Source organism: Peromyscus californicus, unplaced genomic scaffold, assembly GCF_007827085.1.
Source record: "Peromyscus californicus insignis strain IS unplaced genomic scaffold, ASM782708v3 Scaffold_10__1_contigs__length_136768540, whole genome shotgun sequence".
Classification (NCBI taxonomy): domain Eukaryota; kingdom Metazoa; phylum Chordata; class Mammalia; order Rodentia; family Cricetidae; genus Peromyscus; species Peromyscus californicus.
The window spans coordinates 97,358,315-97,371,757 of NW_026294391.1; the positions used below are offsets into that span (position 1 = coordinate 97,358,315).

The 13,443-nt window shown below is 45.1% G+C and overlaps 1 protein-coding gene across 3 annotated transcripts in view; it reads right to left on the minus strand.

Moving 5' to 3' along the window:
* Nucleotides 1–13,443, minus strand: part of LOC128110123 (homeobox protein Rhox13-like) — a 198,276-nt gene that overhangs the window by 17,168 nt on the left and 167,665 nt on the right. The window contains exons 1-2 of one of the 3 annotated variants that reach the window (XM_052737943.1): nt 5,496–11,629; nt 4,768–4,813 (exon numbers count right to left, since the gene is read on the minus strand). In XM_052737943.1, coding sequence (XP_052593903.1) covers nt 4,768–4,813; nt 5,496–5,887 — 438 coding nt within the window. In that variant the 5' untranslated portion in view covers nt 5,888–11,629. Of the gene's footprint in view, nt 1–4,767; nt 4,814–5,495; nt 11,630–13,443 lie in introns of those variants that run through there. The other 2 variants (XM_052737951.1, XR_008218074.1) reach the window with 2 other exon arrangements.

The window sequence follows — 13,443 nt, forward strand, 5'->3', positions numbered from 1 at the left end:
CCAAACTAAACCAACCAACCCACTAACCAACCAACCACGCAAACAAAAAAGCCCACTTCTCTCTTTTGTCTCTCCCGCCTCTTCAACATCTCTTCATTCATTTGAGTGGCACTGGGATCCTCGGTGTGTCCTGCAGTATACCCTTTGTTCAATCAGCCCCATCCGAAAATGAAAATTGTAATGAGTCATTGGTCTGGTTCAAGGCCTCTGGTTTCTGGTACACCGTCATCACTGGATCCTCACTGAAACTCCTCTCTGATATCCCACGGCTGCCCCTAGTCATGGAGATCTGCAGAACCAGTCCCTTCACATGCTCCAGCAGGTCCTAGATGGGGTTGATGTTAGGGTGGGCCAATCCAAGGCCCTGGATATGGACCTGGGTGGTAGTTGAGTTGGTAGTCCTTGATACTAAGGCTGCCCCCTCAGGTGGAGGTGGAACCAGCTCTCCTATGCCCATGGCATCAGGGTCATCTCTCTCATGCCTGTGTTGAGAGGTGGGGCCAACTCTTCTAAGTATAGGGGGCCAGCTCTCCATGCCAGAGTCATTGGGGCCAGCTCTCCTGTGAGGGTCAAGGTCAGCACTCTAGCTGCAGTGTCTAGTGAGGAGCAGGCCCAGCTTTCCTAGGGCCAACACAGGGCAGGTGTGGCTCAGCACTGCCCTTGGATTTCATCATACATGGCCTCCTATGGTAACATGGCCCACAGATGTCAACACAGTCTCCAGTTATAGTACGACCACAGATCCAGAGGTGGTCCTCCAGAGCATCTCGGGCCCAGATGTTACCATGTCCCGTGTCTCAGCTCATGTCACTCAGAGCAGTTCAGCCCCTGCATCAAGTAGCATGGCTCTCAGACACCAGCATAGTCTGAGGTGGCTAACCAGACCCTGGGCATCTGCATGGCCCTTGGTGGCAACAGATGCTATGGACATCAACTTAGACCCTGGCTGCTGTGGGGCCATGGACCCAGAGATGGCCCTAGACTGAAGCTTGGGCCCTGACATACTACGGCCCCACGTGATGGCACAGGCCAACCAGAGCAGCAGCATGGCTGTGGGACACCAGCATGGTCTCAGGTGGCAGACCAGACCTCAGGCATCTTCATGCCCCTTGGTGGTAACAGGAGCCATGGATATCAACTCAGACCATGGCTGCCATAGGGACACGGACCTAGACATGGCCCTCAGCAGCTACTTGGGCCCGGATGACACCTAGGCCCCAGGTGGTAGCATAGGCTACTCAGATCAGCATGGCTCTGGAGGCTTGGACAAGTCCACAGGTTGTGCCACAGACCCTGGGTATCCATGTGGCCTAGGTGGCAACACAGGACACAGACTTTAACACAGGCACTGGCTGCAGTAGGACATGGACCCAGACATTGTCATAGGCAGCTACATGGCCTGGATGTCACCAAGGCCCCGGGTAGCAGCACAGGCACTCAGATTGGCATGGCCCCAGAGGCAGCATGATCCTGGGTCACCAACACGCCCCAGGTGACAGCCCAGACCCCAGACATATGCATGGCTTTCAATGGTAGCAGGAGCCATGGATATCAACACATAGACCCTGGCTGCAGTAAGGCCATGGACCCAGACATGACCTTCAAGCAGCCCAGGCACAGGAATCATCACTTCCCTGGGTGACAAGCAAGCCATCTACCTCAGCCGGCTCCTCACCACCTTCGGTTCTTCTGTTCCACCTCTTTCCACAGCACATGAACCATTCTGTCTCTCTTTTTCTCCCATTTCTCCACCACACATTTGCTCATTATAATGGCACCCAACCTCCATCAACTGCTTTAGGCAGCCCAGGTCTTGAGGACCCAGGATGGCCTGTGAGTGGCTTCCACCTATCAGAGCTGTTTTCTAATGACAGAATGGTAGATATGTCCAGATGGGAGGGTGAGTGAGGAGGAACTGGGAGGAGTAGGGGGAAGGGAAACCATAATCAGGATATGGTATGTGACAGAAAAATCTATTTTCATTAAAAGAAAAAAGAAAGCATTGTTGTGACCCCTCCCCAAATAAAAAGTAATCATCACCATCAATACTTTCTGTGCCCACCTTCTCCTTAGATTCCCCATTTGCAGTGTTACTACTGAATCCCGTGCTCAAAGGATCAAGTGACCCTGAATCAAGAAGGCTTAAGTGATCCACTGTTTCACAATTCCGATGTGTAGGCAATAGTCATCTGTGCAAACAATACTCATGACTTAGAAATGTCACCCCCCAAAAATAGAACGTGTCATTATGTTTAAATGGCATTTCCTGAAGAGTGTACATCTGAAGAATACTAAACCCCAGGAAGCATATGAAATTAAATAACTTGGAAATTCATGATTGTATTGTTAACATGAGTGCTGAATTTTAGTGAAGCTGGACATTGAGTACAGGTGTCACCAGATTTCCCTCTAGCTCCTGAACTAAGATTGCACTCTAGGGATAGTCATCCCTATCGATAATGAGAAGGACCTTTTCGATACGAGGAGGTGTGCTCTGTACTACTACACGCCTCTGACTCTTCCTCTCTTCTGCTCTCCGATGGACGAACCATGTCTAAAATTAGAGGAAGGCAGGATTGGAGTTAGCATTGGCTTCCACCCCAGAGCCAAGAGATAAAAACCACTTTAAGACACATAACACTGACTTTCTATTCAGCTCATAAAAGCAAATACCAGCTGTCTGTCAAATTCTGTAATAGGCCATGATTTTGTCTTTTTCCAGCAGTATAGACACTTCAGTGGTTTCTTTTCTAATGGATGGAAAGCTTAGATTACAACATGTTCCAGTTCCTTGATATTAATTCAATATATGGTAACTGGGTAAAGGAAAGTCTTCATTCTGACATTTTTCCATCAGCTGTAGAAAACCCTCCTCACTAGTGATCCATTCCTCTTGTTTGGGCAGAGATTGTAGATCAGCAAATGTTAGCACATTTTAAAGGCCTATGGACGGGAACAGCTTTCTGTTTGCAAAAGCAATCTTCAGTATGAAGTAATTAATCAACAGAAATAAGCATGGGAGATTTTTAGAAAGAAAATAGCATTCAAGGGTTCCAATGGGATTGTTGGTGCTTGAAATTTCAGGAGAGCGAACAAGTGGTGGGCAGAGAAGGCCTGGACAATGGTTTGACATCACAGCCTCCAGTGTTTGTGAAAGTTGACAAATTTAACCTAATGACATACAGGACACCGAAACCTTTACCAACTCCAGGAGTTCAGCTGAAAGCATGACTTCCACCCATGGTAAATCTGAACAGTATATTCTTTCATGCTATAAAATGTTCTCCAGGATCAGGACGAAGAATAATATCATTGTTTCACCTATATTTCCAGAACCCTGTCCAGCACAGAGGGCACACTAGGCCCTGCTGTGTCATCAGGACATCTAAAGCCCATCTTTCTTCAAAAGGCAAAGAGTAAGATGGTCCACAACAGTGTGGGGAAAGTGGTCATAAATCAGCTCTTCCTAAATATGGTCTAGCTATGGAAATACAGTCACAGTAACCTGTTAGATGTCACCATCCTCTCAGGCTCCTAGTGAAATGAGGGTCCATTGTATTGGGAAGTTCTCAAACTGTACATTTGTGCCTCCATGTCCTTTCTTTCCCTGCCTATTATATGGATGTATAGTCTATAGAAGACCAACCAAAACACCAGAAGCCCTACTACCATCCTGATGCCTCCATGAACTCAAATAAAGCCCCAGTGGCTGACTCATGTGGTCTCACATTAAGTCAGAGTTCCCCGTTTGATTCCTAAAGCCTATCGTTTGCATTTGTAAGAGGAAAGAGGAAATCAGAAACGAGGCTATTGGAAAGTCACACTCAAGAGTGTGCAAACAGGAGACCATGGGTGTTTTCTCTTGTGTCTTGTGTCCACCTTCTCTCTGTAGCTGCAGTGCACCAGTCTCTAGAGCTGGAGTGTATCATCCTCTCTAGAGTTGCAGTGCATCATCCTCTCTAGAGCTGCAGTGCACCAGTCTCTAGAGCTGGAGTGTATCATCCTCTCTAGAGCTGCACTGCATCATCCTCTCTAGAGCTGCAGTGCACCAGTCTCTAGAGCTACAGTGCATCATCCTCTCTAGAGATGCAGTGCATCATCAACTCTAGAGTTGTAGTGCTTCAGTCTCTAGAACTGCAGTGAATCAGTCTCTCTAGAGATGCAGTGAGTCAGCCTCTCTAGAGATGCAGTGCATCAGCCTCTCTTGCAAAGAACAATGAGGCTACAATCGACAACCCAAGAGAAGCCAGGTAAAGAGGAGGTCCCATAGAGGGACATTCATGGATCACCCCAGGAAGGGAAAACAGATACGATCTCCTTTGTAAACTGGGTAGGGGATAGAATGGAGGGGTTGGGAGATAGGAGCATGAGGGATCTGGTTGGCCAAGTTGGAGTAGGAATGGAAAGGGAGAGCAATGAAAGAGATATCTTAAGAGAGCCATTATGGTTTTAGGGAGAAACCTGGTGCTAGGGAACTCCCCAAGAACCCAATGCCTTGTTCAGCCTTGATGCAGTAGGTCCTGCCCCAACTGAATGTACCAGGTTTGTTGACTCACAATGGAAGCCTTACCCCCTATGAGGAGTGGATGTGGGAGTTCAGGGAGGAGGTGGGGATGAGAGCAGGAGATGGGGAAGGAGGGGAACTGTGGTTGGTATGTAAAATGAAAAAAAAATCTTAAATAAAAAAAAGTGCCTAGGACAAGGCTTCCCAAGACATGAGGAAGGCTGTAGATTGACTGTTCAATGTCTTTGCTTGGATTTACTGACCTTCACTTTGACTTCAGGAATAGTCAAAGCTTGTGCAAGTTCTTTCCTGTGGAAAGAGAACCACAAATGTTTAGCATGCCGTGTTTTACATGAACTGCAAAGTCATAAATGATTTCTATGCTTTTTTAATATTGCTATCTTCCCTCAACCCCCCCTTTAACTTTCATTCTCAGAACTAGTCTTGCTTTTGCAATGGTTTCACCTCTTATAAAAGTTTCTAAAAAAGATTTTAATTTTAACACTCTATGAAAACTTAAAAATAAATGCCAAAGTGTATGCCGAGCAAATTGTACTAAATTAAAAAACAGCAGCAGGGGAAGGGAAAGGGAAAGCAAAAGGAGTTGATGGATAGGTACACAGTCCCTGAAAAGATGACGAGACTACTGGTGAGGAGGTCACCCAACAAAGTGTAAATCCTTAACACTGGTGAACTTTACACTAGTGAGTATTTTGGCACACTATACTCATGTCTCAATATTTTACAGAAATTAAAATATGACTCGAAATGAGTGGTGTTGACTATGTACACTTGTTTGGGCCAACACTACACGCTAATACTGACCTTGACCCCTACACAAGGCACCCTCCTGTACCCACCACCTAGGGAGAAGACAGCAGTGTCTTAGGGAGGGATGACAGGAAACCAGGGCCTGAAACAACAAAAGGACATCTCAACCTGTGACAACAGGGAGGTTGGGGATAGCTCCTGGTGCAAGACACATACACACCTGGCAAGCGCATCTGGGTACTGGGTTTCTTTGAACAATTTTTCCATTTCCTCGACCTGCCCCAGTGTGAACTTCAATGTGGTTCGTCGTCGCCTTCGTGATGAACGGCGCCTGGGAATCCGAATCACAGGCTCGGCTGAGGGCCTTGGCTCCTCCTGGTGAGGCTCCGAGGAAGAGGAGTTCGGGTCCCTACTGCTCTCCTCAGAGTCGTTTTGGCTCTCACGGACCTGGCAGACCCCGTTATTTAGTTCCATTACGCAGCCCGCGTCACCTCCACTAGGGTTGCCACCCACCATCGCCAAGGCAGCCTCTAAGGTGGAGACCTCAGCTATCTCCTCACCATTCTCATTCCTCACAACGTATATATATTGCCAATGGACCTTGCGGGCCATGACTAGTAGTGGGCCGAAACCACAGAGAGAAGTGGGGCCCCAGGAATGACGACACTCAAGGCCTATTGTTTGGTCATGTCTACTACTGATGAGGCATCAAGAGAGGCCTGAGGAAAGGGTGACGTCAATGTGTCCTTCTGAGCATGCTCCACGCTTCTCCACATTCCTCAAGGTTTGCGTCCTCACGCTCATCTCCAGATGGGCGCTATAGGCTTTTCCCTCCCTGACTGACTGCTCTGGGCTTTATGACCTCTTGCTGAGGTAGGTGGTATTTGCTTTGTTGCACAAATGGTGGGTGTGGCCCAATAGATGAGGAACGAGGGAGCCACTGTGAACAGGGTTGTGAAAGGTCGTGTGAAGTTAAACCTTGCTTCCAGGGCATGCATGTAGAATGAGTTTTAGCTTGCTTCTGCATGCATGTGCGTGCTGCCTGTTCCTCCTAGGTTATAGAGATGACACCGGAGGATGAATTGTGTAGCATTGCAAGATAATTGGGGAATAGAGTATGGGAGAAAGATGGGAACACACACTGACCACAGGACCCTTGCGAGAACATGTAGAAAATTTCTGTGAACCTCACCCTCCACCTACCACTGCTGCTCAGAGAATGGGCTTAGAACTAAGTGGACATGATCAGATTAGTGGCTGATAGTTCAAGACTGCCTGTTAGTACATTGAGTCCTAGAACACACTCTTGTCTTCCCTAAGTTGCTTTTTCATAGTATTTTATCACAGAATAAGCGAGCAACTGAGGGGTGGAGTGACTTTGGGGGGGGAGGAGTGAGTGATGAGGACTTATTGATGGGGGAAATGATTGATGGGGGTGAGTGACTGATGAGGAATGGCTGATGGGGGGTGTGACTGATGGGGAGTGACTGATGGGGAGTGACTGATGGAGAGTGCTGAGACAGTTTTCAGTTGAGATTTTTTAAAATTTCCTTTAAGTTCCTAATTGTGTATGTAAGTGCATGAGCCACGTGTGTGGGTCAGAAGATAACTTGGAGGAGTTGTTTCTCTCCTTCCACTGCATCCAGGAATTGAACCCAGGCTGACAGACATTAGCAGCAAGTACCTTTACCATCGGAGTCATCTTGCTGGCCCTGACAGTACCTATTTAGACAGGTTGTTTGTTAATGGGCATTTCCTAGTGTTATATATGTTCTCGTTCCCATATACTTAGGTCTTGAAATGCATAGCTGTTTGAAGATTCAGAAATAGTAGTGTTTCGTTTAGGTCTTCTAGACACATACAACCACAAGAGCTAGTCAGCATAGCTTGATGTTAAACTTAGTAAACAATTAGATTTCAGATTTTGGTGTAGTCATGTTTTTTTTTTTTTTAATGTTGTTGTTCGTTTTTTTGAGACAGGGTCTCGTATAGCTCAGACTGGCTTTGAATTCAGTATGTAGTAGAGCCAGACCCTGAGATCCTGATTCCCCTCCCTTTGCCCCCTGGGTTTTGTGATTACAGATTTGCACCATCATGCCTGGGTTCAATTTTTAAATGTAATTTAATAAAAATGCATTGTCGATATTATTTTGTGTGGGTATGGATGCATGTATACTCTGGCACCACGTGACAATCATAGAATAACTTTGTGTACTGGGTTCTTTCTTTACGTCTATATGTGACCCTCTGTCACACTCAGGCTATCAGGCTTGAGTCTTTACCAACTGAGTTATCCCACTGGTTCCAGGTTTTTGTTTGTTTGTTTTTCAGGAAAGGTTTTTTTTTTTCTCTGCAACCCTGGCTGCCCTGGAAGTCACTCGAGACCAGGCTGTCCTTGAACTCACAGAGATCTGGTTGCCTCTACCTCTTAAGCGATTAGATTAAAGGCAGGCACCACCACTGCCCAAATCCTAGGTTTTGTTTTTGTTTTTAAATGATACATTTATTTTTATTTTATGTGCATCGGTGTTTTGCCTGCATGTCTGTCTGTGTGAATGTAGATCACTTTGAGCTAGGTTACAGACAATTGTGAGCTACCATATGGGTGCTGGGAATTGAACCTGGGTCCTCTGGAAGAGCAGCCAGTGCTCTTAACACTGAGCCATCTATCCAGTCCATTGCTTTTGTTTTAATACAAAGAAATAAAGAATTTTTTTAAAGGACTGGGGCTGTAGCTTGTGAGCAGTCGTCTGGCACATAGGAAGTTCCCTAGGTTCTGTTCTCAGTTCTGTCAGAAATTGTTAAATCATTTCCAAGTCCCAGATTTTCTCTCCAAGAAGCACAAGGAGGACAAGAGCATTTCAGTAAACTGGTGCATAAGACATGTCCTCGGCTTTAGAGAATGTCGGTGCAACCCTGAGTTTATGAGCTCTTCCCCTCAGACTCCAAGAACAGAAGTTTATCTGCACTGTGGTAGAGTCAGTGTTTGTACATGGAGGGCTAAAGGCCCAGTGTAAGGCTCTGTAGTCCTCAATCATAGATGAGGGAGGGAGGGAGGGGTTAGTTGGGAGAGCCAGACAGCTGAGGCTCTATGTGATGCACTGTGGGAGTGATGCTCACAGCCACTTGGAGGTGAGCTTTCTCATAGTTGTAGGAGAGAAAGACGGTCCAAGTGTGTGCTCCTCCTTAGGCTTTCGTTCCAGGTTGACACTGTGAGTTTTGTTGTTGTTGTTTTCTTTTTAAAGTTAACTGCCAGGTGGTGGTGGCAGCAGTGGCACACACCTTGAATCCCCCCACTTGGGAGGCAGAGGCAGCTAGATCTCTATGAGTTCAAGGCCAGCCTGGTCAATGTAGAGAGCTCCAGAATGCATAGAGAGACATTGTCTCAAAAAAAATTAACTGGCAAATTTGGGGTTATTTTTTATTTGTATTTTTTTAAATTTATGATGCCTATTTTCAAGATAAAACCTAATGATTTTCTGAATTTTGTTGGTATCTGTTGCAGTGGCTCTCCTTTTATCTTTAATTTTATTAATCTGAGTCTCTAATGTTCTTATCTTTGTCTTTTGATCAGTCTGACTAATCATACATTACAAAGAACCAACTTCTAGGTACATTGATTCTTTATTGTTATTTTTGTTTCCATTTCAATAATTCCTGCATGGATCTTGATTTCTTTCCATCTCCTGATTTGGGGTTTGGCTTATCCTTCATTTTTGAGGGCTCTCATATGTATCGTTTATTTGCACACTCTCTGGCTTTTTTGTTGTTGTGTTTTGGGACAGGGTTTCTCTGTGTAACAGCCCTGGCTGTCTGGGAAGTCACTTTGTAGACCAGGCTGACCTCCAACTCACAGAGATCCCTCTGCCTCTGCCTCCTGGGTGTTGGGATTAAAAGGGTGTGCCACCACCTCCGGTAGTTTCATTCCATTTTGATCAGGTAAACCACAAGGAATTGTTTTTCTGTATTTGTTGAGACTTGCTTTGTCTCAGAATATGGGATCTATTCTGAAGAAAGTTCCATGGGAATAATATGTATTCTGCAGAGTTTGGATGGACTAGTCTGTAGATGTCTGTTAAGTCCATTTGATCTATAATATCATTTAATTTGCATATTTCTGTTTATTTTTTTGTTAGGGAGACATATCAGTTGGTGAGATTTAGGTATTAACGTCACCCACTAGTATTGGGCTAGACTTAATCTGGCTTGAATCTAATATTATTTGTTAGGAAATCAGGTGCACTTGCTTGAGGCATACTTTTAGAATCATAAAGTCCTCTTACATTCCCTTAGTCAGTATGAAGTGACTCTCTTTATATTTTCTCACTAGTTTTGGTTGGAAGTCTGTTTCATTAGCTATTGGAACACTGGCACCTGCTTGTTTCCTAGGCCTATTTACTTGGATCATTTTCCATTCTTTCCCCCTAGGGTGACATCTGCCTTTGTAGTGACATCTGTTTCTTGGAGGCATCAAGTAGATGTTTCCTGTCATTTGATGCAATCTACTACTAGTCTGTGCCCTTTTTTCCAAAGATTTATTTTTATTTTCAATTGTGTGCGCCCATGCCTGTATGTAGGTCTGTGCGTGTGATTGCAGGTTTTCAAAGACCCAGTGGTATGGGAACCCCTGAAATTTGGTTGTGGAATTGAGACCATTAATACTCAGTTATTGTTGAAAAGTGGGTGTTAATTCCTGCCATTTGTTGATTTTGTAGGGTTTTTTTTTTCCCCCTCTTGCTTAACTACTATCCTACTGTGTTTATTCTTTGCTGTGGATTTGTGGAGGAATTTGTTTTTCTTTTCAGTCCAAAAGATTCCTGTAAGTATTTTCTATGGAGCTAGCTTAGTGCTCATGCATTCCTGTAGTCTGTTTATTTTTTATCATGCAAAGTGTGTATTTTCCCCTCAGTTACAACAGACTGCTTTGCTAGCTATAGTCATCTGAGTTGGCAGTTGAGTCAGAATTGAAATGCATCTGCCCGGGTCTCCTGGCTGTAAAGTTGCAGCCGAATAATCTGCTGCCATACTGCCATTCTGCCCTATGGGACATGGTGTGTCTGGCTGCTGCTGAGATGCTGTCTTTGTTCTGTGTCTTTAGTGTTCTAATTGTGAGGAGGGCCAATTCTTTCCTGGTCTGTCTCTTGGTGTTCTAAGCACTTCACATCTGGATTGAACTCTCTCTTTCCAGCACTGAGAAGTTAGTTTTCTGTTATGAGGTTTTTTAAAAGCATATTTTGTACCTTTAGTACTTGATTCTTCTCCTTCTTCTATGCTGTCGTCATGGATCTCTCAGGGTGTTGTGTGTCTTGGAGTCCCACTGATGCCTTCTTTGTCTTGTTTCGATTGTTCCAGCAACTTAACTGTATTGAATTTCTCAACCATGTTTACATTTTCCCAGAAGGCATTTTGTGATTGACTTTATTCTGCATGTCTTTTTCTTCTTGTTCTTTGCTTCTGATTCTTAACTATTTATTGCTGATTTAAGTACGTATTTTCTCTGCCGTTTTAGAATTGAAGTGCCATGATATAACACACTTTTTATTAGTAGTGAGCTGGTTCGTTCATGTAGATTTCCTGCCCTCCCCTCCAGTGCCAGGAATCACACCCAGGCCCTTGTGTGTGCTAGGCAAAGGCTCTCCCACTGGACCCAGCCTCAGCCTATGGATTCTGAACCCTAGTGATGTACTGTGGGTCTTGTGTGGATAATGTAGCCTGGGAGGGATTCTGATTATTTTCTTTACTTTTCTCTTCTGTATAGTGCTTAGAATTGGACCCAGTAGCTCAAGTATGTAACATATAGTTTATAACTGAGCTATATTCCCACTCTAGCCTAGGAAATCTGAGCCTTTGTGTTTCTAGGCAGGAATTGTTTGGGGAGTGTGGTGATAATGGCTGAATCCTTGAGCTCCAGGAATGACTATGAAGAGAAAGAAAAATGGTTCTTTTAAAAGCATTTTTATTTTTATTTATGTGTCTATGTGTGTCTTTATGAGTGTGTGCCATGTGTGTGCAGGTACCTGCAGAGACCAGAGAGCATGGATTCTGTGGAGCATAGGCAGTTGTGTGCTGGCAGTTGGACTTGCAGCCTTTGGAAGAGCAGCATGCACTCTTAACTGCTCAGCCATCTCTCCAGTTTTTACTTTTTTATTTATTTTGTTTTGTTTTGTTTTTTGAGACGTGGCTTCTCTGTGCAGTCCTGCAGAACTCACTATAGACCAGGCTGGCCATGAACTCACAGATTTCCACCTGCATTTGCCTCCCAAGTGATGGGATTAAAGGTGTGCATCACCACCTCTGGCCAGTCGTGATTTTTTTTATTTTTATTTTTATTTTGCAATACAATTCAATTCTACATATCAGCCACGGATTCCCTTGTTCTCCCCCCTCCGGCCCCCCTCACCTTCCCCCCAGCCTACCCCCCATTTCCACCTCCTCCAGGACAAAGCGTTCCCCGTGGACTGAGATCAACCTGGTAGACTCAGTCCAGGTAGGTCCAGTCCCCTCCTCCCAGGCCGAGCCAAGCGATCCTGCATAGGCCCCAGGCTTCAAACAGCCAACTCATGCAATGAGCACAGGACCTGGTCCCACTGCCTGGATGCCTCCCAAACAGATCAAGCCAATCAACTGTCTCACCCATTCAGAGGGCCTGATCCAGTTGGGGACCCCTCAGCCATTGGTTCATAGTTCATGTGTTTCCATTCCTTTGGCTATTTGTCCCTCTGCTTTATCCAACCTTGGTCTCAACAATTCTCGCTCATATAAACCCTCTTCATTCTCGCTAATTGGACTCCCAGAGACCCACCCCGGGCCTAGCCATGGATCTCTGCATTCAGATCCCTCAGTAGTTGAATGGGGTTTCTAGCACGACAATTAGGGTGTTTGACCATCCCATCACCAGAAAGGTCAGTTCGGGCTGTCTCTCGACCATTGCCAGCAGTCTGTTGTGGGGGCATCTTTGTGGATTTCTGTGGGCCTCTCTAGCACTTTGCTTCTTCCTATTCTCATGTGGTCCTCATTTACCATGGTCTCCTATTCCTTGTTCTCCCTCTCTGTTGTTGATCCAGCTGGGATGTCCCACTCCCCCAAACTCTTTTCCCTCGACCCTCGCCCTTCATTACCCCCACTCATGTCCAGGCTGTTCATGTAGATCTCTTCCATTTCTTCGTCATTGGGTGATCCCCGTGTCTTTCTTGGGGTCCTGTTTTCCAGGTAGCCTCCCTGGTGATATGAGTAGCAGTCCAGTCATCCTTGTTCCACATCTAGTATCCTGCTATGAGTGAGTACATACCATGTTTGTCTTTCTGAGTCTGGGTTACCTCACTCAGGATGATTTTTTCTAGATCCATCCATTTGTCTGCAAACCTCATGATGCCATTGTTTTTCTCTGCTGAGTAGTATTACACTGTGTATATGTACCACATTTTGTTTATCCATTCTTCAGTTGAAGGGCATCTAGGTTGTTTCCATGTTCTGGCTATTACAAACAATGCTGATATGACCATAGCTGAACAAGTGCTCTTGTGGTGTGGTTGAGCATTCCTTGGGTATATGCCCAAGAGTGGTATAGCTGGATCTTGGGGGAGATGGATTCCCAATTTTCTAAGAAAGCGCCATATTGATTTCCAAAGTGGTTGTACAAGCTTGCATTCCCACCAGCAGTGGAGGAGAGTTCCCCTAGCTCCACATCCTCTCCAGCATAAGGTGTCTTCAGTGTTTTTGATATTAGACATTCTGATAGGCGTAAGGTGGTATCTCAGAGTTGTTTTGATTTGCATTTCTCTGATGATTAAGGATGTTGAGCAATTCCTTAAATGTCTTTCTGCCATTTGAGTTTCCTCTGTTGAGAATTCTCTGTTTAGTTCTATAGCCCATTTCTTAATTGGACTGTTGGGCATTTTGATGTCTAAATTCTTGAGTTCCTTATATATTTTGGATATCAGTCCTCTGTCGGATGTGGGGTTGGTGAAGATCTTTTCCCATTCAGTAGGCTGTCGCTTTGCCTTGTTGACCGTATCCTTTGCTCTACAAAAGCTTCTCAGTTTCAAGAGGTCCCATTGATTGACTGTTTCTCTCAGTGTCTGAGCTACTGGTGTTCTATTTAGGAAGTAGTCTCCTATGCCAATGCGTTCAAGACTACTTCCTACTTTCTCTTCTAGCAGGTTCAGAGT